At 40.0% G+C, this 27,971-nt stretch overlaps 1 protein-coding gene across 14 annotated transcripts in view; it reads left to right on the forward strand.

Annotated features, from left to right (window-relative positions):
* Positions 1–27,971, forward strand: part of LOC129172927 (protein 4.1-like) — a 141,349-nt gene that overhangs the window by 61,644 nt on the left and 51,734 nt on the right. For 11 of the 14 annotated variants that reach the window (XM_054763195.1, XM_054763197.1, XM_054763196.1 and 8 more), the window contains 5 exons: positions 13,461–13,589; positions 14,771–14,887; positions 16,905–16,985; positions 18,795–18,911; positions 22,682–26,837. In XM_054763195.1, the coding sequence (XP_054619170.1) occupies positions 13,461–13,589; positions 14,771–14,887; positions 16,905–16,985; positions 18,795–18,893 (426 nt within the window). In that variant the 3' untranslated portion in view covers positions 18,894–18,911; positions 22,682–26,837. The other 3 variants (XM_054763199.1, XM_054763201.1, XM_054763198.1) reach the window with 3 other exon arrangements.

The following is a 27,971-nucleotide window of genomic DNA, read 5'->3' on the forward strand; positions in this document are numbered from 1 at the left end:
GGGGGGCTATATGGCTTGTTCTAAGGCCTTTTTTTTTTTGCGTGCCTGTGCAAGGGGAGGATGTGCGCAGTGTTACGACACCAGCTACATAAAAAGTAGCTGTGTGCCGCATGTGAGGAAAAAGGTGCATTGCATTTGGTTGTCTGGCCAAGGCTGCAGAAGTCTAATACATCCCAGCCCAGAAGGGCTCCCAGAGGCTTACTGGCAGGAATGAGATCACCAGACAGTCCTGGATCCCAGATCTTGAATAACTTTGCTCTGGCTTTGCTCTTCAAATGGCTGCTGCTTCATCTAGTTACGAGTGGCATGGCTGGGTGCACCCTGATGGTCTCTTCGCATGTTTCTTGAGCCTGGTTGGATCAGTGGAAGTTCGAAGAGCAAAAGAACACTGGGAAATAAGTAACAGACCATTAGCTAACCACAAGAAAAGAAAACGTCATCCGTCATCTGTCCCAATTCTTCAACCCTTCCTGTCTGTCTCGCTATTGTTGTCCCATCATCCTTCCCCAAATAAGTTTAGGTTGTTCTCCTTTCTAAAATGTCCTTCCACTTTACGAAATACCTTCACATCCAGACGATGTAGGTCATACAGCGTCTTGTATTATCAGACTTCCTCAGATAGTAGACTTTTATGCTATATCTCATTTTATTTCTGTATTGTGTAGACCCCTTGAAAATCCATAAACACATACAGTACATCCTATTTTTAGCTTCTGGAAAGAAAAAACTGTTTCTTAGTAACATTTCTCTAACCCAGGGGTGTCCAAACTTTTTCATAAATTATATATATATTAAATAATATATATATTTCAGGAAAAAAATGCATCTCAGCTTTGTGCGATTGATCAAAAAGTGTATTATTAGTATGAATCTTGATCTTTGCGCTTTTTTTTCTTCATTTTTGTTTCTTTCCAAATATTTATTTCTTTTTAAGTAATCCTTGTAAATGTTCTTTTCATAATATGACTTTATTTCCATAATATTTTGACTTTATTCCCACAATATTATAACTAATATTACCTAATTTTCTAAAAATTACAACTTTGTTTTGTTTTTCATAATATTACGACTTTTAAAAAAATACAAATTTTAAAACTCTTTGCTACTAAAATGATGTTATGTTTTCTTTTAACATTACACCGTTATACTTATAAAATTTCAACTTTTCCTCGTTCTTTTTTCTCTTTATATTTTGACTTTATTCTTTTACAATTACTGCTGATTTTTCAATTTTTGCTGTTGTTGTTTTTTTGTGTGTTTGTTTTGTTTTAGTCGTCTTGTTAAATTCTATCTTTACAATGTGCCGCGGGCCAATAAAAAACAGCTGCAGCCCGCAAGTGGCCTCCGGGCCGTACTTTGGACACCCCTGCTCTAACCAAAACAATTCTCGAAGCCTGCCACTGTCTGTGGAGTCTTCTTTTCAATGCAAGAAACATCCGTGTGCATAATCTTATGTCATGAGGAGGTGATGTCTTTCACGCAACCACAACATGAAGGCACACTTTCAAAACACCGCCTGTTTATTTACACTACAACAATGTCCCTTTGTTATAAAATATCCATCAGGATGGAACTTTTTGGATGGTGCCTGAGGCATTACTTTGGTCATTTTTTAATTATTTCAGAACGCTTGGAAATATGATGACACAAGATGAAAATGAAAAACAGTCTCTACTGCATCACCGGTTAAGGATTCCCAGGTTAATCCAGTCATGGTACATTCTTTTTATGCTATCCTCCATGGGAATACGTCCAGAGTATACTGACTACTCTATACAGTAATACTTTGCCACTTTGCACTTCGAATTTTGCGGCTTTATTCTCTCACGTTTTCCAAAAATATAGTACTTAATAAATCATGCTGTTTGGTGGTTGAATACGGCCTGTTATTAGTCAAAACTATGCATATTGTATTCATTTTTAGCCTTAATTAAGCATTGTCAAGCATAAAAATGATCTGAACAGGCATAATAATCCCTAACATGGGCTACTGCTGTGGCTATAACCCACACCCAGCTAAAATCCAACTCTGAACCCACAACGCAACTTCCTGTACACACTCCCACTCAGCTCCCCTAGCACCGGAACACATTTACAGCAACACACACGAGCACTAGGTTTATTTGCCGGAATTTCTGGACTAGAGAATGCACCAGTATTTAAGCCGCGCCCACTAAATTTAAAGAGAAAAACAGATGTAAACATGTTTCCGCGTTGTGACATGAGATATTTAATACACAGAAAGATGTTACATTAAACATCAACAAGAGCCCGGCAGAAAAGTTGCGCTGTCAATGCCGTCTTGATGCTTCTCTGTAAAAGACCAGACATCTTGTTGAATGAACTTGCAATGCAACATGGAACCCGGCCCTGCAGGGTGCACTGTGGTTGGACACACACTCCAAGCAGCCAGTGTGCCACCCCAGAGGTCAGGGGAACCAGAGTAGAGAGCGGGTGGAGCCACCTGGCGTGGCCCAGTAAGGTGCACTGTGGTCGGACACAATCACCGAGCAGCCCCAGTGTGCTGCCATGTTCTCATGTCAGAATACCGGAAGCAAGTGTCTCTTCTTCAGGCATTTGCTCAACATTACTGAGGCTATAACTACATCTACTGGTCACCTTTGGTATTACAGTTGGCCTCCCGACACCTCTCCAAGCATTCTCCATAATGAGGGTGCTGCTCAGAAGCACACGAAAAGATGCTAGACCAGAACGTGACCAGAAATTAGCGTTCTGATTGGCTTTGGACCATTGTCAGTCTCCTTCGTGCAGCACTGCCGTGTTTCCTGTTTTCTAGCGATCATAGTTGTATGATCGCTAGGGCGCCATTATGGAATACTGTAAATGAGTCTTCGGTTCATGGAGGATTACGAAGAGTATTAGCTTTGAAGAGTTTTATTAGAGTATTAGGTTGAAGAGTTTGAGAGTGTTCAAACAAGAGCGAAATGTGAGAAAATTTTAATGCCTGTCTGAGAAAAGTGTATAAAGTGTATTGTGAGGGGTTTTACAGCTTGAAAACATATATAATAATTGTGAAAAAAGTTGGCTAATTAGCGGATTTTACTTATTTCGGGAACCTATTCTCCGCGATAAACGAGGGAACACTGTACTATATTGAGTAATAGGAGTGTAAAGGTGACTATGGGGTGTTGTTTCATGTCTAGAGGGTATATTTATGTTAAAAAGCATATTTAGAAGGTCGTAAACAAGTTTTCTGTGCTTTTACCACGAAAATATTTGATTTCTGAAAAAGGAATACTACTTTGCAGAAATTCACTTATCACGGCCACATCTGTAACCAATTAACCGCGATGAACTAGGATTACTGTACAAGATAAAGGGTTCACACAACCCCAGACCTCTACATTACAACATCATCTGGAACAGTTCAGAATCAGTACGTATCTGATAACATGACAAAAACATAAAACGCTTCAATAAATGACATCCACTCACCAGAGATGTCGAATTCTCCTACTCCACCAGCCACTGTGTCCGTAACTGTAACAGCCCCATTGCCAACAGTATTTATGTGGCATCCACCAGCACTCATGCTAACCACTAGGCCACCGTGTGGCCAAATACTAGAGTTTACATTGTAAATATACTGTAGGTCAGCGCTTCTGATAGTGTTTAGGCCAGCAGAGAAGGCTTTGCTGGCCCTGACTGCACGCCACTAATATATCCTGTATTGTGTTGGTGTTTTATGGCAGTGCCACATTCTCAATAATGGTAAAGTTCTGTAAATTTAAATCAAATAAACAGTTGTGACAGCCTATAAATTAGGTGTTATTGCCATTATTTTAGCTGAGTGCTTGGCTGTCTGAGAATGCTGATTTATTGTCACTACATTCCACTCAGCTCCAATTTTCATTTTCTTCTGACGCTGCTCTCTTAACAGTGCAGTGTGAATTTGCCGTTGCTCTGCAGCATCAAGGCTCTGTTTTCGCAATTGGGTTACTCAGCTAAATGTCCTAATCAGATTAACTGGCGTAAAGATAAGCAATACAATATCTCCAGTGAAACGCCTTACATGTTTGTGTGAATGAAGACACATCACCAACTAGATTAGTGTCCTTTGAAATCTGTTTTATTTTTTTCCAAATTCGTTTTTTTTCCCGGTTTCATTTTTGAGAATTCCGTTTTTTATTGTTTACACTTATTTTACCAGCATACAGTGTGTACTTTTTTGACAGTAAGTCAAATAAAATAATAATTAAATGCAAAAAGCCTAACATTGATTAATGCAGCACATCATTGGGCAATTTCAGAAACGGATGTTGCCTGGCTAACTTTTCTAATGGGATGTCAGCCTCTGTGCATATACCCAATATTGTAGACATAATAAGACAAAATAATAAATATAAGACAGTATAGACTATAGATTTGAGAGAGTTTCTTCTTGTTCCTTTTTTTTTAATCTTCCGATTTCTATACAGTACTTCCTATGGTGGCTATTGTTTCATCAGTGTAACATTACTGACACCTAGTGACCAGTGTAAAATACTACATGCTATCATCACAAGGTCTTGGAATGCATCTTCTGAATGCCTTATATTTGTATTTTACTTCCTTTAACCATTTTAAGCATAAAATGCTTAATTTAGGCCAAATATACATAAAAGTTGATTAAATGTGCATATTTTCTGACTAATAATATGCCGTATTCATCCAGAAAACAGCATGATTTATTAATTAATGTACGGTCATCTTTCGTTTATTGCGGTTGATTTGTTCCAGACCCGACCGCAATTAGTGACTTTGCACAAAGTAGCCTGCCTTATTTAAAAATGCAATATTTTCACAGTTGGAGTGTAGAAAACCTGTTTCCAACCTTTTAAAGATGGTTTTTTAACATTGTTAAAGCCCTCTAGACATGAAATGAAACCCCCATAATTACCTTTACACTTTACGCACTTGAATTACCCAAGACATATAGTAGACATAATAAGAGAGAAAATAAGACATATAAGACATAACATTGACTCATATGATAGCATTGGGAGAGTTCCTTGTTTTTTTTCTGGACAGCATACTTCCTGTGGTGGCTGTTGTTTCATCAGTGTAAAATTACTTACACCTAGTGACCAGTGTAGAATACTACATATCATCACATCGTCTGAATGTCTTAGATTTGTATTTTACTTCATTTAGCCTTTTTTTCCCCTTAAAAATGCATAATTTAGGATTATCTAAAATATGAAAATGTTACTTAAATGTGCATATTTTGGATGAATGATGTATTCAACCACAAAACAGCATGATTTAATTCATATATTAAATATTAATATTATTATTATTTAATATTATAAAATATGTGATGGAATGAAATCACGAAATTTGAAGCGCGACGTGGCGAGCTATTACTGTAGCTTGTTAGCTTTCTTCATCACAGGCGAGCAATGGTAATTAAAGAGAGTGTTAGTGCAGCTGGAACTAATGGATGCTTTACAGCCGTGATTTTCATTGCAAATGTTTGCGGAGGTGGGCAGTACGCCCTTTGATATGTGATGACCTAGCTCTCTAGCAACGTTTCTTTGCGTTTTGTGTCCAAACATTAACATTTTAAAAACCCGGAGTTAATAAATGTAAAATATTTCTTCCAGACCCAATACTGGCGTACTTTCCCTCCAATGTCTCACCCATCCATTTCCTCCTCCCTCTATCCTTCCTCCTGTAGTGAGCTGACCATATTCCACTTGTCTGTTCATTGTTATTTGTCTCTCCTGGTCTTCCACTGCTGTGCACAGCGAGGGAGGCAGTCTCTGTTTGGACACAAGGTAAGAGCGTGTAGCCTGTCCCCAACACCAGGGGGATCTCCGCCGCTCAGACATGGCTTTCTGCTGGACGATGAGGACAGTGAGTTACATTGGGTTGATGAAGGGGAGGATGAGGAGGAGGAGGAGGAGGATGAACAAGCCCGAGGTCGCACGTTAGAGGTGACTCTCAGAGTGCCAGATGAGGTGAGGAGCTTGAGCAGCCCTGGTGAGCTCAGCCCATCCAGGCTCCATACACACTACAGGCACTCTCGTATGTCCTTCTTCCTGTCAGGCCTGCTGGCGATGGCCCTGACCATGCTGTGGTTGCTTCTTATTTGAAATACAAATGAATGCTAGAAAGTGTCCTCACTAATCCAAAGGCTGCTTCACTCAAATGCTGTTTCCATCCCTCTACCTCAAAGTTTCCTGTGCAACGTAAAAGGCTACCGTTTCATTTGAATCAGTTCAAGTTGTGGAGATCTCAATCACGGCCAAAATTGATATTTTTTTTGCATATTTTTCCTCACAGATTCAATGTCATTTACAACAAAGTTAATGATTTTATTTGAGCTGGCTGGATTGTTGGAAACTGATTGTATCTTTACGGTAAATATACCAGTCCCAGGATTGGGCAGGCTTTTTTTGTGATTGTAATGGCCTAAAATGCCTGATTTCACGGCAGCTTTTTCACAAAGTTGCGGCAAAAGTTGATTTTAGGCAGATTTTTTCAATAACAAGGCATCAGCTTGTGATTTTATTAATTTGTTATGAATGTTTTAAGTCTTTGTAACCTTAACCCCAAAAAGCACAGGATTTCAACACATCTAACAAAATGTGCTTTATTTGCATAGTTGCAGTGTTGTGATAAAAATTGCAAGAGACGGTAAAAGTTGTGATTTTCCTTGCGTGTAATTCTAAGAGGGTAAATTGTTGAGGAATAAGTACAGTGGAACCTTGGTTAGCATCATTAAGCCCCTGTAGCATGAATCAAGCCAAACCAGCCGGAATGAAAAAGTTACAAAATTTGTGCCACATTCAGGATTTGAAATTTGTTAGCTTGGCTCCTTTTTTCCTTGGCGGCAAGACATGATATGCTGGCGGCTGGTGGTTGAGCTTTGCTCCTTTCTCCTTGGCAGCATGACGTGATGTGAGTTGTTGATGCGTCAATGGTGAGTGACGCATCAGCAGGCTTCTTGGTTTTCAGCACCTCTTTTCTGCACCTCGGCACTGTCCACGCCGGCAGCCTCTGGTGGAGTTACCTTGGCTCCTTTTTTCCTTGCCGTATGACGTGATGTGAAGAAGGCAATGTCTCATAGTAATGTTTCAGTGGCAGCTAGCTGCGTTTTTTTTGTATTCCAAAAGGTCTGACTCGAACCGAAACGTACTCTAACCGAATAAATTTTTTCACGATTCGAGTGACATTTATTTTCTTTCTTAGTTCTGATTTTCATGCCTCTATTTTGTTCCACTTCTGGTGTGGTTCCACTCCGTTTTCAGCTGCCTTTGCTTTTCTGTTTAGGTGCACCTGCCGCCAATTTAAATACCTTCTATTCAGTTCAGCTGGTAGCTTCTGTTTTTGTTGGATCATTGTGGGTTTTTTGTCACGTGCTTTCTGTAAGATTCCCATTTTCTGCTGTATTGATTACAATTAAAGACTTTTACCTGCACTTTACTCCTGTCTCTGCATCCTGGGGTCACGGCCATGCCTGCTCATGACAATTTTTTCCAATCAGAAATCAAGTAAATCCAATTAATCTGTTCCAGAAAGCCAAAAATTAACACAAAACATGTTTTTATAGTTTTACAATTATAGTATTACATGCAGATAACAATTGTAAATGATGAATGAAAGCAATACTTTTAGGGATACATTTAGGGTTACTTTTACCTTGATTAAGGATGTTATTATTGGCAAAGACACAATAAGGCAGCGAGATCAACACGAACACCACCGCAAAATTTTGGTGTGAATTTTTGACATGAACCGAAAACCACGCTAACCAGGGCATACGCTAACTCAGGTTCCACTGTAGACAGTACTGTGTGTTTTAGTTGGTTCCCATTGTTGGTTCCCATTGCTTCCCCCACAGTTATGCGCAGAATTCCACCAGGGGTTATTTTTGTCTTTTTTTTGGACACTGTTGAAAGTGACGTGCATGATGGGCCAGGTTTAAGCAGACAATCACGCCAAATTTCTCAGGACTATACGGATAGTTCAAGCATTGGTTTCATCTTCATTACGTATGGAATGAAAATAGTTGATCAGATTCAGCCTCTTTCAGACGATAAGAATGGGGAATAATTCTTGGAATTCTTGGACAAGTCTCAGTAAGAGACATGGAGAGATTCACTCCTAAGGTATCAAAAGGTGATGCCAGGACTGTGGATTATTGGGAATATAGAATTGTCAATTTATCTATGAAATGTCACAATCGAGAAGGCGCGAGAAGGACATTCTTGTATTTGACACATATGCAATGCATTCACTGTTGGCTGCATGACACTTCTTTATCTTCTCGCTCAAGGTGATGTTTACAAATGTATTTCCTTTATTGTTTGTGGCAATGGCACAGCACGACAGGAATACACAATACTGCATATCAGTGAAGGCATGCTATCATTTGGATTATTTGTCCATTCATCCAGAAGAACATTTGTGAGGTCGCTGATATTAAATAAGAGGGTCAAAAACTCCACTCCACCAAGGTCTCAACTAGTCATGCCTTTACGGACCTTGCTTTATGCATACTGGACTAGATGACTTGTTCCTACAAAGCACAAGATTATCTATAATGTATTGAGAAGCTGGACTATCACTTACCTTAACCCTACATTAAAGACCGTCGTATTATGGGCCTGCCTCACCAAACTTTACAGCAGGCATGGTGTAGTCGGGCAGGTCATTTTCTTTGAGCGTTTACTAAAAGCCAGACTCATCCATCAGACTGCCAAGTAGAGAAGTGTGAGTCATCATTCTAAAGGACACTAAACTGATTTGTCCAGTGTCATTCCATTATAGTATTATGCTCCAATTCAGGATGCTCTTCAGAGAAACCCATTTTTGCACAAAATGTTTGCAAAGGCCTGCTGCCTGATTTTATACCGCAATACGGTCTGATTCGGTGATTAAGTGGGTAAGTGGAGTGGCCCTCTACTTCCTCCATATTCAGTCGTCCCCTGTTTTAGCGCGGTTAATTGGCTCCAGACCATACAGTGGTGTGAAAAAGTGTTTACCCCCTTCCTGATGTCTTATTTTCTTGCATGTTTGTCACACTTAAATGTTTCAGATGTAAATATAAGTCAATGACAACACAAGTGAACACAAAATGCAGTTTTTAAATGAAACTTTTTTTTTTTATTAAGAGACAGAAAAAAATCCAAACCTACATGGCCCTGTGTGAAAAAGTGATTGGGCCCCCAGCCTCCCACCCCCCCGGTAAAACATACTGTAACTTAGATGAATTCAGACCTAACAGTCTGGAAAAGGTTATAAAGCCATTTCTAAAGCTTTGGGGCTCCAGCAAACCACAGTGAGAGCCATGAATATTATTTGGTTCCGCGATAAGTGATTTCCTGGAAAGTAGGATTTATTGTTAATAAATTGAATATTTCCGTAGTTGGAGCATATAAAACATTTTTATGAAACTTCTGAAAACGTTTTTTATCATTATTACAGTTCTGTAGACATGAAATAACACCCCATCGTCACCTTGATATTCCTATTACCCAATATGGGCGATATAATAAGACAAAATAAGCCATCTAGACATAAATAAGACTCACACATTAGCGTACTTAATAAGCAGAATTTTTATTTATGTAAAAAAAATTATGTTCTCAAACACAACAAATTCTGTTACATTAATTTAGTGTCTTAAAAAAATGTTGTGTGCTCACACTAGAGATGGCCATCAATGATTGGTAAAACTGGCCATGAATTTGCGATTGTATTTTTTATTTCCACATTGTTTTTAGGTGACAGAGAGGTTATTAATGTTGTTCTTTAATAATGTGTCTACTCCGGTTACAGTAAATGTTCACTTTCTGGCAAATCGTCATCAAGGTCATTATCTTGAGCGACATACATCAACTGTGCTCTGCCAGTAGTGAATGGATGTTTTTCGTTTTTTATTTTTTATTTTGCTCTATTCTGTTTACTTGTTGTTTAGATGGGTGTCATTGCTAGTGTAGTGGTTCACATGGCTGACTTTCATGCAGCTGTCATGAGATCAGTCCTGCTTAACATCTTTTACAATGACAGTAATCCCTCGCTTATCGCGGTTAATTGTTTCCAGACCCAACCGTGATCATTTCCGCAAAGTAGGATTCCTTCTACACTAGTATTACCCAATATAGTAGAGACATCATGAGAGAAAATCAGACATAACATAGACTCACACATTAGCATTGGGAGAGCTCCTTGTTCCTTTTTTACTTCCTGTTTCTGTACAGTGTTTCCTGTGGTGGCTATTGTCTTGTCTATGTAACATTACTGACACCTAGTGACCAGTGTAGAATAATACATATCATCGCAATGTCTTTGAATGTGTTTTTTGAATGTCTTATATTTGTATTTTAGTTCATTTTGCCGTTTTTATGCTTGAGAATGCTTAAACTAGACAAAAAAATCTGTAAAATTTGCTTAAATATGCATATGTTTTGGCTAATAATAGGCCGTATTCAACCACGAAACAGCATGATATTTTTGAAAAACCATGATAGAGTGAAGCCGCAAAAATTTGAAGCGCAAAGTGGCGAGGGACTACTGTACATAGATTGTATGCATAATTTTGTTTTGCATAAAACTGCCATCTTACAAAGTTTCCCTTCTATGAATGTTTTTTATGCTACATAGTACACTGCCGCCCTGATGTTACCGATCACTTTAGGGGTTGTATTGTGCGTGTGACAGTGAATAACGCCAATTGGCCACTTGCTATGAAGAGTATTAACATTCCAAGGCTGTGTGTTTGTAATAATGGATGTATATAATGATAGTTAGTCAATGATTGTTGCTGTGAAAGATGCTCCTGGCATGCTCACTGAAGGGAAAGACTCATTGTGCAATTCATATAAAGCTTCGCTAAAAAAAAAAAAAGCACTTCTGTAGATGGATTTCCCCTTTCTACCAGCAAGGAAACATTTGTGGAATACTGTTTGTTCCACCATCCTCTTAAAGACAATACACAGAGAATTTCAAGACTCCTAGTGACTGAAACTACATTGGAGTTCCGGAAGCGTCCTTAAATTGTTTACCTTTACAATATGTTAAAATACACTGCCTGAGCCAAGAAAAGGTCACCCCCTGGATTTAACCGAGCCTCTCATTGGATAATTAATGCATGGGAGATTATATTTCAGATGGAGAGAAATGATTTAACCCCAAGTGATGCAGTGAGTAGCTTCTCATTTCTTCTCAACAGCCGTGTCCAAAGACACACCATCTAGCATGAGAGAACAACTAAGGCAGAGGTGTCAGCCAGTAGCTCGTTGGCTGATTTTGAGCCGCTCACCAAAGGGTCAAAAAATATTTGCTTCATTATGGCGATATTGGATGACAAATGAGCACTTTCTTTTTGTCAAAGTAGCCTAAACAGGTTGCGAGGAGCCAGCACTAGAAATAAATGCGTACTGAAATACAAGGTGCAGATGAACAATTTGTTTTTCGAACAAAATGTGAGTTGTGGATACACTTAGATATTATTATTATTACACCTATAGATCCAGTCTAATACATTAGTGCATTTTCCGTCTTATAGCTTCTTATAGAAGGCCTTCTTGACACTCACATAGCACAATCAGAGTTGTACAAATCTTGCATACAACTGATGGAAAAATACTGGGAGACACAATAGATGCATTGTTCTCATTCATGCAAGTTCTACACAAACTTAACTTTCACCTTCTAGAGGGGAATGGCAACTGCTCTATATACAGTAATGCTTCGCTTATCACAGTTAATTGGTTCCCGACCCGGCCGTCCATGAAATAGGATTCCTGATTTATAAATGAAATATTTTGGTAGTTAGAGCATAGAAAACCTGTTTACGACCTTCTAAATACATCTTTAACATTATTAGAGCCCTCTAGACATGAAATAACGCTCCTATAGTCACCTTTACACTTCATCCATCCATCTTCTGCCACTTATCTGAGGTCGGGTCGCGGGGGCAGCACCCAAAGCCGGGAAGCCCAGACTTCCCTCTCCCGGGCAGATCCCGAGGCGTTCCCCACGGAGGCGTCAAGGAGACGTCCTGACCAAATGCCCGAGCCACCTCATCTGGCTCCTCTCAATGTGGAGGAGTAGCGGAGCAACTCTGAGTTCTCCCGGATGACAGTGCTTCTCACCCTATGTCTAAGGGAGAGCCCAGCCACCCTATGGAGAAAACTAATTTTGTCCGCTTGTACCCATGATCTTGTCCTTTCGGTCACTACTCAAAGGTGACCATAGGTGACTATAGGTGATGGACCTTTACACGTGTATTGCCCAATACATAATATGAGAAAATAAGGCATATTAGACATAAATAAGACATAACATAGACTCACACATTAGCATTGGGAGACTTCCTTGTTTTCCTGCTGGCTATTTTCATCAATGTAGCATTACTGACACCTAGTGACCAGTGTAGTACTACATCGTACAACTTTGAATGCGTCTTCTGCATTTTCATTAATTTTTCCCTTTTTATGCTTGAAAATACTTAAAATAGGCAAAAAAATACATAACGTTTGCTTAAAGAAGCCTATTTTTTGAGTAACAATTGGACCATAGTCAACCTCAAACCTTAGGGGGAGACGACTGTACTCCGTTTATGCACGCACGGGGAGAACATTCAAACTCCACACAGAGATGCCCAAGCGGAGATTCAAACCCAGGTCTTCCCGATCTCCTGACTGTGTGGCCAACATGCTAACCACTCAGCCACCGTGCGGCCTTGAAGTAAGCAATGAAAATAAATGTTACAAAAGGGAGTAGCTCTCGGCCATTTTCATTTTGTAAAAGGAGAAAATAGTTGGAGACCCCTGGAGATTGCTGAAACTACGGAAATTGGGTTAAAAGTGGAAGGACAGCGGGGAAACGTTGCGCAGTGGTTCCAATCTCCCGTCGTCAATACAAATGTTGGCGAAAAATGAATGCAACTCTGAACAGAAATAAATGTTGAGACACGGGGGGAAACAATGCCACAACGAACGCGTGCCATCATCAAAGCTAACGCTGGTCCAATTAGCGTAATAGTGTTTAACCTTTTTACGGCAAGGCAGTGTATATTATGTCTGGAAAAAAATCCTCTGCTTGTACTATTTTGAGGTCTCATAGTTCACTAAAAGTATAAAAATGTAAAAGATAAAGAAGTACTTTTGCATGTTGGAGACTGAATTGTACATCTTTTCAACATCGATGCTTTCATTTAGTGTGGTGCACATCAATGAAATAAAAATTAATTAAATCATTTTAAGAAATAATTGAATGGGTTGGATTTTTTCATACTAACTGTTTTCCCCTGCAGGACTTGAAAACTTAATAAACATCTTGCTTAAAATATTAATCGGGATGTTACATTTTCATTTTGTAATTGTTAGCGTAGTGTGTTTTGTCGCTCGGACGTCAACTTCATGATCTGCGTTAGTTTCTTTCCATCTGTAAAAGTGTCGAGCCGCCCTTAGAGAGTTTGTTTCTGACTCTGTTTGTCTTTCCAGTCTCCAGTGTTGAAGACCCAGACAATCACCATCTCAGATGTCACCAACTCTCTGAGAGGAACTGTGGCCTACAAGGACATCCCCTTAGTTCACACTGAGACCAAGACCATTACATATGAGTCAGCACAGGTAAGAGGCATTCTGCACCTGGGAATGAAAAACCAAGTCATTTTATTTGATTTTAGTTCATGTTTAGTCCAGCCGTCCCTCGTTTATTGCGGGTAATTGGTTCCAGAGTAAGTGAATTTCCACCAAGTAGGATTCAATATTAATAAATGGAGTATTATCACAGAAAATCTGTTTAGGATCTTCTGTATACAGTTTTTAACATTATTAGAGCTCTCGAGATATTAATTAATACCCCCATAGTCACCTTTGTACTCCTATTACCCAATATAGTAAACATAATCAGAGAAAATAAGACATATTAGACATGAATAAAATATCATAGACTCACAAGTTAGCAGATCCTTGTTTTTTTTTCTGGACAGCGTACTTCCTGCGGTGGCTATTGTCTCATCAGTGTATTGTAATGACGTCTTTCAATGGCTTTACACTTGTATTACCCAATATAGTAGACATAATAAGAGTAAATAAGCTATTTAAGACGTTAATAAAACCCCTGCTTGTGTGTGTCACAGTAAATGTGTTCCCTCGGGGACGTTAGTGGCGGGTGGACAGATGTGTAGAGGACAGGAAGTGACGTTGGAGGTTCAGAGTTGAGTGTTAGTTTGTTATAGGTTATGGCCCCAACAGTAGCCCGTGTTATTATTTTGATTACTATATTATTATTATTGTGCCTGTGACATAATTTCAACTTGTAATAAATGCCTGTTCATGTCTGGTCCTTGTCTCACTGAACACCGACACCTAGTGGCCAATGTGGAATACTACATTCACAATTACAATGCTTCTTCTAGAATGCCCCGTGTTAGTTCATTTGGACATTTGTATGCTTAATTTAAGCCAGGAATAAGTGCAATTATTTTTTACTCATAATAGGCCGCATTCAACCACGGAACCGCGACCATTAATCAATTAATTGCTTTGTGAAAATCTGCGATAACGTGAGGGCGCGATGTTTGAACCATGATGAAGTGAGGGACTGTAATACAATTCTGATTACTTCTCCTTCCTCCAAAATGGACATCTTTGCCTTCCTGGAATTAGATGTAAAAAAAAAAAAAAGGGCTTGTGTTTGGTGTCTTGTTATGCAAGGGGAGTAAATCAACACCTGGGGCACTCGGACCTCATCTCACTCAAACTGGAGTCAACACTTTCATGCTACAATGAGGTCTAACACTGAAAAGGTTTCTCTCCCACAGCCGGTGGACACCTTGGGAGACCGGGACTCAGGAGTGCTGCTGAGTGCCCAGACCATCACATCTGAGACCATCAGCACAACCACCACTACCCAGATCACCAAGGTCTGCCTCATGACTAGACTACACAATGCAGATCAATATAGCAATTTGCTTGATTGCTGTGAGACCCGTTATGTAAATAACCTGTCACTTCAAATCCGCTATGTACATGCCATGATAAATCACTAATATATCATGGCTCAACCTAGTTGCCACATTATTTTGATGGTATAAGCTTTATTAAATCAATAAAACACTCATTCCCTTCCCTCTTATGGACTTAGGCACAGATATGATCTGAAGACAGTAACACGAAAGCAATCTCCATCTTCCAAACATGCCTCACTGACAAGGACATCAAGATGTGACATTTGGAAAGGCGGTACTCTTAAATGTCCATTCCAAGATGAACAACTACTCTATATGGACCATAAATCAAAAAAGAAGGAAAACAATAGTATTGATTTAAATACCAAGTACTACATTAGAAAGTTGCAGTGAGCACAGTTACTGCATGTGCAGCCTCTATCTACTATTGCTGACATAGTGAAACCCTGGTTAGGGTCTGCCTCGGTTAGTTTTCAGTTAACGGTGGCACAATTTTGCCTTGGTTATGTTATTATTAAAGTTTATCACAAAACATTCTTGTAGCTAGCTTGCCTGGTTACAAAATGGCAACCGGAAACGGCCCGTTTATGACTCTCAAAAATGTTAAGAGAAAACATCTTTTAATAGTTTTACGTGCATATTAATATAATTCTAAATGTATATACATGTTTAATGAAAGGACATATGAACATTGAGTGTTACTTTTACCTTCATTGAAGATGTGATTGTTGATGTGAGTGTTCCCAAAGACACGATGTGGCAGCGAGACATAACACGGACACCATCTTCCTGTTTTGTCATGTGTTATTTCCTGAATTCAATTCAATTCAATAGTGTTATTCATCACTTTTATCAAAATGCTGGCACTTGAAACTGGCTTTGGCTCCATTTTGGTTTATTGAGGTGAGAAACTCTATTGAATTCAAGAAAGAACTAAAACAGGAAGGTGGTGTCCGTGCGGTGTCTTGCTGCCATGTCGTCACATCAAGAGTCACGTCTTCAATGAAGGTTATAGTAACCTTAAATGTTCGTTTATCCCTTTCATTCATCATTTCTGTGTGTTTGGAATTGTTTACTGTACGTAAAACTACAATTTTAAAACTATAAAAACTTGTTTTGTGTTAACATTTTTGTTAACATTTCAGTTACTGTCTGTTCCGGTTGAGTCGGACCTTGAACAAGTTAATCACACTCAAGGTTGTACTGTACTTTGATAAGATGACTTTTAATTACCGAGGCACATTTCCTAACCAATTCATCAATCGACCAGGGGCTAGACCAGGCCTTAGTTTTCCTACTGGACATGAAATAGTTTTAACCTCACATCTGGAAAAAGTGGACCTGGTCTCCTTCTGGATCGCAGTCTCAAATTAATACACATGTCTAGCACTAATGTCTATAATACTTGCGTTAATCAAGATTTTCTATAGAGGCCACAACTAAGACTAAAGTCCGAAACAGACTCAGAGCTCCACTGGCGGCAAGTCTGACAGTTTGCCTTTCCGCCTTTCTCATGTCTGAGAAACAGGTCCAGGTGTCTCATTAAGAGTGGAACATAAAATGAGAGTGCAGCATGTCATAAAATTAAGTTGTGACGGTTATTAAGAAAGTTTGAAATTAATTTGACGATTATAATATTTTCATTTGCACTTACTTAAATTGTATGGACGGCTTATTTAAGAAAAACATGAATTGTTTATTAATTTTGTTTTATTTTTGAAATTATTTATAATTGTACTTATCACGGGGGCGATGATGCATCCCTCATATCATCCCACAACAGGATTGAGCCACGCAGTTTGTGAACCCTTCGATTCTCTAGTGAATAATGGGCGGATTGATAATGAATGTGATACTGCCGTATTATAGGCGCTTGATTGTGAAAAATGCCACTAGCTAATAATGAGAAAGCCTGTCGTAATGAAAAAAATCAATAATAAACCTCATTTCTCATTTCATGTCCGTGTTTTAGACCGTCAAGGGAGGAATCTCAGAGACTCGCATAGAGAAGAGGATCGTCATAACTGGAGACACTGAAATTGATCATGATAAGGTACACACGCAAATAATTAGATAGCTCATATTGCAATGGCTCCTAAATTTGCTATCCACGCAAGATGTCTGAATTATGGTGGTGGGGGGGTTCACTCGGTTTATTATTTAGGGCACAAGCCCAGCAACCATGCCATTGCGTTGTTGTCCAGAACTGTCACATGATGTCTGGTAAATTGGACAGCCCGTTATGGTTTGCTCTGCGTTTTTTTTTTTTTCCACTGCACCACACTCGCAAGCTGCACAAGGAGCCACGTCCCAACTGTGCATTGATGAGCGGAAGCGCCCCACAGCAGTTTGGAGGCGATTAAGTCTCACCCACATCAGTCTAAGCAGGTGCCTTCCAGCAGGGGAGAACTAGTGTTTGGGATGAAGTCATGGAGGCTGAAGGTGTTCTTCTCCCACGCCATACTCCTGATGTAATCTGACCATCGTACCACATCTGTGGCTCTACGCGCATGGGAAGCAGGCATCCTGTCACAATACGAAGGCGAGGGTGGGCCACCCATCCACAACACCATACGGGTGCGCACTACTCAGTTAGACAAGGGGGGAGAGCTCTTGGCTAAAGTGGCTAAAGGTCCTGTCCATTGACTCCCTCTCTGCCGCAGAGAACAGCAAAGCGAGGTCGTCATAGGCATAGCAGTCAAGTCGTAAGTGTCCATCCATCCATCCATTTTCTTCCGCTTATCCGGGTCTGCGGCGCCGGAGCAGCAGTTTCAGTCGAGAAGCCCAGACTTCCCGGTTTCCGGCCACCTCTTCTAGCTCTACCAGGACGACATCAAGGCGTTTCCAGGCCAGCTGTGAGACGTAATCCCTCCAGCGTGTCCTACATCTACCGGGGTCTCCTCCCAGTTGAACATGCATGGAACGCCTCATCAGGGGCGTCCAGAAGACGTCTGGATTAGATGCCCGAGCCACCTCAACTGGCTGGCTCGACTTGATTTGAAGGAGCAGCGACTCTAATCTGAGTTCCTCCCAGATGACGGAGCGCCCTCACCCTATGTTTTAGGGTGAGTCCAGCCACCCTACAGAGGAAACTCACTTCGCTCGCTTGTAGCCGCTATCTTAAGTGCTGTTGTTCCACTGGCTTCCAACCCAGAATATTGCAGCTGAACATCGAAGGGCTCAACACAGCAAGATCTGTGTCATCAAGCAGCTGGTCTATACCACCAATGCCCTTGTCAGTCTCTGGACTCTCTCACTGTCCAATCTCCAGCGGATTTACAGATTGAGAGGGTGGAATGCCATCTCCGAGTTGAGGATGAGATCCAGCCTCAAGTGGAGGAGTTGAGGATTGGTGCAGCGTCTGCAGTGATGTGGACTCTGTATTGGCCCGCTGTGGTGAAGAGGGAGCTGAGCCGAAAGGCAAAGCTCTCAATTTACCGGTCGATCTACGTTCCTACCCTCACCTGTGGTCATGGGCTTTGTGCAAACGGCCGAAATGAATTTCCTCCGTGGCTGGCCTCTCCCTGAGAGTTTCTCAGAGAAAGTTGGAGTAGAGGTGCAACCCGACCTTGGATAAGCAGAAGAAGATGGATGGATGTGTAGATGGACTGGGCATACAACATCAATTCGCCAGATGGCGACAACCTGCCTCCATGGGTGTCAAACCACTGTTTGGCCTTGTTACTGTATATGACACCAAGGGTTCAGCCAGTTTTCTTCCCGGTGGCTGGAACACTGACCTGACTGGCATTAGCCAAGGTTGGTGCAGACAGCTGTTTCCCTGACTGACGTGTGCCCAAAAGGTTGTTAATATTGTTCTACTAAATAAGCCTGTTATTGTTGCTGTGTTTCATTTGCTCAGGCTTTGGCTCAGGCTATTAAAGAAGCAAAAGAACAACACCCAGATATGTCAGTCACCAAAGTGGTTGTCCACCAGGAAACAGAGATTTCTCCCGAGTAAGACAAGAAGGTTTGGAAGGTGAGTGCCCACATCTCTACATACATTCCATCATCTGTGTGCCTTTAAGTCACGCCCCACACTTTTAAACAAAATACATTGGCACCTCGGTTAGCGTACGCCCGGGTTAGCAACTTTTTTGATTAACATAGAGAATTTATGCTAGAACTTTGCCTCTGTTTGCATACGTTTTTGGTTAGCGTACATTATGGTGCGGGTCTTGTTGTGTTATTAACACACTGCAGGAGTGGACCTGTGTTCCTAATGTATTTTTATCACAAAACATCCTTGTTAGCATCCTATTAGCTAGCTGATACATGGAAACAGGAAGTGAAAGTCAGCTCCGTTGCCGCGGTTGACTCTGTAGGTCTTTCCTACCTAACACAGTAGTTACTTTTCTGGTCCAGTTGCTACTGTTTACTGTACATGATTCTAGGTACACATCCCTACCTGGGAGGTACCCCTTCAAATAACAAGGATCTACTATATTTATAAGAAAGCAAAACAGTTTTGCTTATTGTGCTACATATGTTTTTCATCCAGCAACATTGGAAGGATTCCCAGTGAGAAACAATCTGTGAGCATGCATTTCTAGTCTCTGTATGTCTGTGTTGTGTCCTCAGATGTGGTATGTTAAATAATAGCGGCCATGTGGCTGTAATTATCTCCCTGTTTATGGGACGGTCAAGGGTCCAGGTTGGGGCTCTGAAGCTGTTTAGCTTTTACGTTGCTATGTAAACACAGTCCTATATCGGTTGCATGTGTTCGTGTGTGTGTGTGTGTGTGTGTGTGTGTGTGTGTGTGCACGCGCCCTCAACGCTGACAGGCACAGTGATCTGAACTCAGTATAATAAAGAAAGAAAATAAAATAGCAATGTGATAAAAATGGTGAAACTTGTGGCAGTTATATTGTTTGATTTGGTTCGAGTACGTTTCAGTTCGAGCCGGACCATCTGGAAAAAAAATGAACTACTGTACAAATAGAACAATATAACTGCATCACATTGCTATTTTATTTTCTTACTTTATTATACTGATTTCTATTGAGTTCAGATCACTGTGCCTGTCAGACAGCGTTGAGGGCGTGTGCACACACACACACACACACACACACACCTACACACACACACACAAAGACACACACACACACACACACGTTTCCTCCCAAAAATAAAGTTAATTAATTACTAATTAATTTGTTCCAGAAAGCCAAACATATTTTTACCATAATTGTTTTACAATAAAGTCATTTCTTGAATTCCGTAGTGTTTCTCACCTCAAGCCTCAGCTTTTCTTTTGATCACGACTGCAAAATGACCCAAAATGGAGCCAAAGAAATTTGCATGTGCCAGCATTTTGGTAAAGAAGGTGAGAAACACTATTGGATTCAAGAAATAACTCATAGCAAAACAGGAAGGTGGTGTCCGTATTCGTCTCGCTTTCAAATTGTGTCTTTTTCAACAATCATGTCTTCAGTGAAGGTAAAAGTAGCCTTAAATGTTCATTTATCCATTTCAATCATCTTTTATATGCATTTAGAATTGTTTTATGCATGTAAAACTATTAAAAAAACCACTAAAAATGTGTTTTGTGTTAACATTTTTGAGATTTGTGGCCTGTGGGAGTTAGCAAAGAACTTCAGAGTCCACCACTGATGACATCATAGACAGGCGACTTCCATTTCCTGTTTCCATGTATTGTATTGTAGCTAGCTAACAGGATGCTAACAAGGATGTTTTGTAATGAAAATACATTAAGAACACAGTTGGACTCTGGCAGTGTATCAATGACAAGCCGTATTGTACGCTAACCGGAAAATGTATGCAAACCAAGGCAAAATTTTGGTGTACATTTTCGACGTTAGCCGAAAAACACGGGAACCGGGGCGTACGCTAACCGATATTTTTTTTAAGTGTAGGGTGTGGTGTAAATTGAGTGTTTCAGTAACTCTGCTGCCTCAGTATTTTTTGAGAAAACATTTTCCGTGTCTGTTATATACTGAAAGGAAGGATCACAAAAATGCAAAATGCACCAGCTTATCGAAGCATAAAATGTAGTCACTCCCAAAACGCTTGTCCTTGACTGAACGCTGTTGGTGGTCAGTACACACATTGATATCTGTGCACGTCATTGCAGTTCACGTTACATTATTAGCACAAACTAGAGTAGCATTACAAAATAATTATGAATTGATTCATGCGCTTCTTTTGAGAAACTTTAATGATGATGACATCCTTCCAAGAAATGTTTACTACTTACTCAAACCATGAAGAAGTGTTGACTCTCCGTCCCTATAATGGAAAATCATAAAGCAGTTGAAGATGCTGTCTGCAAGACAGGACTGAGGACTAACATATGCAGGTTCATTTTCCGTTCGACTGCCGCATTTAATCAACGTTTATGTGTTTGTACAAGAGTGAAGCTTTGGTGCAGCATCAGCCTCACGTCTTTCAGCTCCAGGAGCAAATCAGTCCGTAACTACACACTCAAAATTCAATAGCTGCTTCCACTAATGAAACATAGTTGACTACACACATAATGTTCCATTATATGCTTGTACTGTCCTTTCCTATTAGACATTTATTAGACAAGTGGACTAAATAAATGTTCCATTTATTAATGAGGAATCCTACTTCGCAGAAATTCACTTATCCCAGCCGGGTCTGGAACCAATTAACTGCGATAAACAAGAGATTACTGCGTAAGTAAATCAAACTATTATATATAAAAATATCATATTGGGTGGGTTTATGTCTCCAGTTTGACATAAAATAGTGACGTCAATACACCATGGCTTCTTAAAAAGTTAAATGCAAATAAAATCTACTTTATTTGATACATTGTGACTTTGTTTACTATCATTATTTTTTTTCTTCAGGGTGGCCCTTATACTCGCACTTCCATGATGAAACTTTCATCTTAAATCAGAGGTGTCCAGACTTTTTCCATTGACGATGGTATACTGAAAATCAAACGATGCGGGGGGGTGTGGGCCACGTTGATATTTTTATGTGTTTTTTTATGTTGTAAAAAGGACAAAAAAAACAATTTTAGCTATATTTTAAGACAAAATGTGGTTTTATTAGTTATTAGTATTAACATTTCAGCTTCTTTTCTGTACATTTTGCCTTTTTGCTCTATTTTTGCTCTATATTTTTTGGGAGCCAGAGGAGCACGGAGCCCAGAGGGAGGCTGAATGGGAAAACTTTAAAATGTTGGGGGGTTTTCATTTTAAACTTGGTATTGGTACATGTTTGTATATTTCTGAGGTATACTTTTGGAGTGTTAAGTTGCTTTGTGATTATTTTCGTGTTGTTCTCAGTACTGTCGTATATAATGACCTCCTGCCATTTCCAGTGGGTTGACAAGCTTGTTGTGAGTACGCTGGTAGCTTGTGATTGGCTCCAGCCAAAGAAAGCACTACCGTTTCCTCAGTGACTCGCGAGCGGCACGGTATTTAGTACAATTAGTAGTAGTTCGGACGTAGAGGAGATGCCACGAGATTAGAATTTAGATTAGAAACTGCAGGGTTCAAAGTTTAAGAAAAAGGTAGCGGTTTATACACTGGAATTTACTGGAATTTTATTTGTACAGTTTGTTGCGGGCCAATAAAAAACAAGCTGCAGACCACAAATGGTTCCCAGGCCGCACTTTGGACACCCCTGTCTTAATATTAATATTTAGCAATATGCTTGCTGTGCTATCCACTGATTGTCTCTCTTTTTCTTCCTGCATTTCCTTCCCATTTCCCATTTCCTTTCTTGGCATGACTCCCACCTTCAACCTGTCAGCCGCCCACTTCGCCCCCGTCCGCACCCACTTTTTACCTCAGAGCTCTGAGCCAACCCCAACAAGCACTGCCTTTGATAGAAATCAGCAGGCCACACCAGAGGGACTAACTTGCGCCGCTGGACTATGAACTTTAACCTTTGCGAAGGTGGAGTTCAGTCTGAAGGAGACAGACGGAAAATTCCCAAGAATCTTCTCCGTTCCCTGTCCTGTTCCACTTACTGCCAAAACATCAACCAATGGACAATGTTCAAGTTTTTTAAAAGAAAGAATAAAAAAAAAAAGAAAAAGTACAGCAGTTGTGAAATAACACATCTCCGATTTGGAGGTTTTTAGAAATTTTTCAAAAGGGCATTTGGTCTTTTAAATCTTTAAGATGACTGTACTTTATTTTTCTACAGCTTTTCTTACCAACGATTGGTTATCAACAATGTGGAGTTTTTAAGCAACGTGGTCAAACAGCATCAACACACACAGGGAATGTGGGGGGGTTTCTTGGGATTGTACACATCAAGACTCAACGTTCCATTCCCATTTGTACAGTCAGTGTTTGATTTCCCCTTTCAATGTGAAGAAGTATTTTTTTCAATCGATGTGGAAAAACATCCTTTCGCTCACCTTATTTAATTACTTGTTAAACTCATTGTTTAGCTGTTGTTGTTGTTGTTGTTGTTGTGCTTGTGACTAAGGAGATCTTGGCATTACAGTAGGAGCATACGTTCTGTTTTTACCGTACCTTCATTGTTTTCTATCAGCAGCATTCAACAGGTGTGGTCCTACTAAGAGTGGCAGTACTGTAGTATCCGGTGATAGTACGCGTACACAATAAAATGTGTTGAACTGGCATCGTCGCTAATTTCATTTTACCCTGCTCTAGGCCCGGTTAGCGTGTTTGTCGGAAATTTACGCCGCAATTTTGCCTCGGTTTGCATACATTTTCCCTTTAGCGTGCAATATTGCGTGTGACTCGTGAGTCCAACTGTGTTCTTGATGTATTTTTATCACAAAACATCTTTGTTAGCATCCTATTAGCTTGCTAAGACAGTGGAACCTTGGATAGCATCCACCCCGGTTACCATGTTTTTAGTCAACGTCGGCAAAATTTTGCTACTGTTTACGTACATTTTCCGATTAGCGTACAATACGGCGGCCGTCTTGTCGTGTTATTAAAACACTGCATGAGTCCAGCTGTGTTCTTAATGTATTTTTGGCCCAAAACATCCTTAGCCTATAACAGAGAAGCTAGCTTGCTAACAAAGTGGCAACCGTCTATGACGTTATCTGCGGTTGACTCCCAAAAATGTTAACACAAAACACGTTTTTATAGTTTTACGTGCAAAAAAACAATTCCAAATGCATATAAATGACAAATGAAAGGGATAAATGAACATTTAAGGTTACTTTTACCTTCAATGAAGACGTGATTCTCGATGTGAGTGTTCCCAAAGACACGATGCGGCAGCGAGACACAACACGGACATCAAGACATTTTGTCATGAGTTATTAGGCAAAGGCAAGTTTATTGATACTTAAAAATCATTCTAAAATCATTCCATAAAACCAAAAAGTCTAAGAATGGAGAAGGCAGGTAAAACACTTTCAGTTGTCGTATGCACAGTTGAATCGAAATGTTATCAGCTTGGATTTGAACATTGAAGTTGCACATTTTCTGGAAGATTGTTCCAGATTTTGGTAGCACAAAACTGAAACGCAGCCTCGCTGTTTTTAGTTTACTTGAATTAATTTCAGCTCAGTAGTGTTTCTCACCTTCTTTATCGAAATGCTGGCACTTCTTTGGCTCCATTTTGGGTTATTGAGGTGAGAAACCCTATTGAATTCAAGAAATGACTCACGGCAAAACAGGAAGGTGGTGTTTTTGTGGTGTCACGCTGCCACATTGTGTCTTTGTCAACAATCACATCTTCAGTGAACGTAAAAGTAACCTTAAATGTTCATGTATCCCTTTCATTCATCATTTATATGCATTTAGAATTGTTTACTGCATGTAAAACTATAACTGTAAAACTATAAAAACACATTTTTGGCTTTCTGGAATGGATTCATTGGATTATTTCGTATAGGAAAAAATGTAAAGTAGACGCTAACCAGGGTTCCACTGTACTGCGATCATTAATAGAGTGCGACCTCGAAATACCATCTTCTGTCCCTCATGTCTGTCCTCTTCTATTTTGACCACTCACAAATGGATGAGCTCATTTAACAGTAGAAGAAACAAAAATAGGAAGAAAAAAAATGCAAAAAAAACTATTTTCTTTGACCACTCAAAATATGTTTTACATTTTAATGCGTTTTTACAAAAAGTTATGATTGCAACTTTGGGCCTGCATGGGAGCAGAATTCATTTGCATTCACAGTCCCAACAAATAGAAGGGTTTATTTGCAGTGTACATTCCTTAAAAATCACTGTAGCAGTAAATATCCTGAACAATAACCACACAAGCCCTATTTTTATGATTCATAATCCATTCAGCTTGTAAAAAAACTGAAAGAAAACTTAGCATACACATAATATGCTGGAAACGTGTACAGTAATCCCTCGCCACTTTGCACTTCGAATTGTGCGCCTTCACGCTATCACGTTATGTTATTAATGAATAAATTAAGCTGTTTCGTGGTTGAATACGGCCTATTATTAGTCAAAAAAATATTCATTTTTAAACACATTTTACATATTTTTGCCTAAACTAGGCATTTTCAGGCTTAAAATGGCTAAGTGAATTAAAGTACAAATAAAAGGCATTCAGAAGACTCAAAGACGTGATGATATGTAGTATTCTACACTGGTCACTAGGTGTCAGTAATGTTACATTGATGGGACAACAGCCACCGCAGGAAGTACTGTACAGAAACTCTCCCAATGCTACATTATGTCTTGCTTATGTCTCATTGTCTTATTATAGCTGCAATATTGGGTATTAGGAGTGTAAGGGTGACTATAGGGGTGTTAATTCATGTCTGGAGGGCTCTAATAATGTTAAAAAACGTATTTAGACGGCCGTGAACAGGTTTTCTATGCCATAAACTACAAAAATATTTCATTTATAACCTACTTTCGCTTAATTCACTAAGGATGAGAATGTCTTGTTGGTGCTTTATCCATGTTGTACTGAGCAGCCAGGACAGAGACATGCTAGCTGATGATTGGAGTTTGTTGTGAAGCATTTTAGACGCACTTTGGAGGTTCCACTGTGTGTAATGCACTTCCTAAAACACATGACGTAGCCGTGATATATAAACACGTTTACCAAAAGCCTGAATAGTAATTCCTTTTTGTTCGAAGTAGCTGTTTTACCGTTGTGCACGTTACCAGACTGCAACAAAGTCAGCCAGATATCCAGACGGTGTAATGGAAGATGAACTAACAGGTGAGCGTAGACTTCTGAAAGGACGATTCAACTCAAGGAACCTCAGTTAGCACAGGCATCATCGCTTTGCCTTCACGCTTCATTTTCCATGTATATGTGTAACTACATCTGCAAATACCAGGTATTTTTTGAATTCTAAAAATTGATATTTTTGTAAGAACGTATCGCAGCCTTAGATGCTGTTTTCACCTCGAATTGAACCTGCTGGTTACTATTGTGGGGGCAAAATAGTAGAAGTGCAGTATGTATATTGTTCTGTACGTCACGCTGATTGTAAAGTCGTCAACAAAGGGAGTATTTATACATCTTTTTGCAAGGTTTGTCATGTTTAAAGGTACGACGCGTGGTCATGCTCGATCCTTTTGCTGATATCACCCAAATGTATTTTTCACGCCATCCTTTTGTACAGACGCCGGCAGGTGCATCTTTGTGATCCAACGATTCATTCGTGTATTGCATGCATGCAATCAAACTTACACTGCATTCAAACAATAGGAATAATTCATTGAAGAGACTACTTAAACAACCTCTCCCTAGGTACGTACTCTTAACACTATTTAGTTTGGCCTGTGTAATCCTGTCGGGCAAATGTCCAACATGATGGAATATTCTGTATAGTTCTCCAAGAGGTCGTAGATTGTTGAGTATGCTGTTGTCTCTATCGTGGCGCTCAAGCAACATTTCTATGTTCTTTGTTAATTGTATGTCCTCACCATCACAGGGACATGTAGTAGAAGAGCAACACGCATTGAATAAAATGTATTTTATCCTGTTCGTTGTCAGCAGTTATTTTCTCAAAACACGAAAACCGTGGTAAAAGGACACTTTTACCAGTGGTGGGCGGTGCAGTTGTTACCTGGGCCTTCAGTGTGGACTCAACCGACCACAATTTCGACCACATGGCCCCTGGGCAGATTGCATTGATGTGGCAACACACAGGAGCTGCAATCAGCCACAAATCGTGGGAGAGAACTGGTCGGGATGGCAACTAGGCACGATAATCGATGAATCGGACGATAAAAAAAAAAACGAGGTTGATAATTTTGACGACCTCGATACATTGTCACGTGCATATACGCCTGTTCCTTTTCCTCGTCTCGCTGTACCGCACAGGCTGGATGACAAGAGGGTTCCCTCTGCATGTGTCACTGTGCATTGGTTCTACAGTGGAATGAACGTGATCGTTTCTAAGCCGAATGCCACAGCTCCAGTGTGGAAGTGCAGCAGATCCGTCGTCCCGACAGTCAGCTTGATCAGCAAAGTAAATATGTAAAACAAACAGCGCAAAGTGGTGTGCGCTCACAGACAGTCTCGCTCGCTACATTGCAAAAGAAATGCAAGCTTTCGATACGGTTGAAGAGGCCACATTTCGGGAAATGTTAGAAATGTTTGATAGGCAGTACGCATGGCCTGGGGGAACGTACATGCACATGTCACAAAGTGCAATTCCTCAACTGTATAAGAGTGAAAGAAGACGTGTTGAAGGACAATCAGCAGCATTGCATTTTATTCCACTACTACAGATACAGTATGTGGCCCAGTTCAAATATGACCCCCTACATTAGTTTAACAATACACTACATAACTGCGCCTGTGTGTGTGTAGATGTCATTTTTATTGGAGTGGGTGTTTTTCTTAACAGAGACAGAGTCTATACAGGCAGCTAATGTGGCTCACACAGGTACACTATACTTGTGTACCATCTATTGGTTCAAATGTGAATTACACCTCTCATGACAATAATTATAATGACAAAAATTGTCCCATAAAATGACGATAATATCGATTATCGCCGACAATTTATAGTACAAATATTGACCAGTAAAATTTGTTATCGCGACAGGCGTAGCCGTCACAGACAGAACTGTTGCTTGCGTGAGTGACAATGCCGCCAACATAAAGAAAT

This window comes from Dunckerocampus dactyliophorus, chromosome 20, assembly GCF_027744805.1.
Source record: "Dunckerocampus dactyliophorus isolate RoL2022-P2 chromosome 20, RoL_Ddac_1.1, whole genome shotgun sequence".
Taxonomy (NCBI): Eukaryota; Metazoa; Chordata; class Actinopteri; order Syngnathiformes; family Syngnathidae; genus Dunckerocampus; species Dunckerocampus dactyliophorus.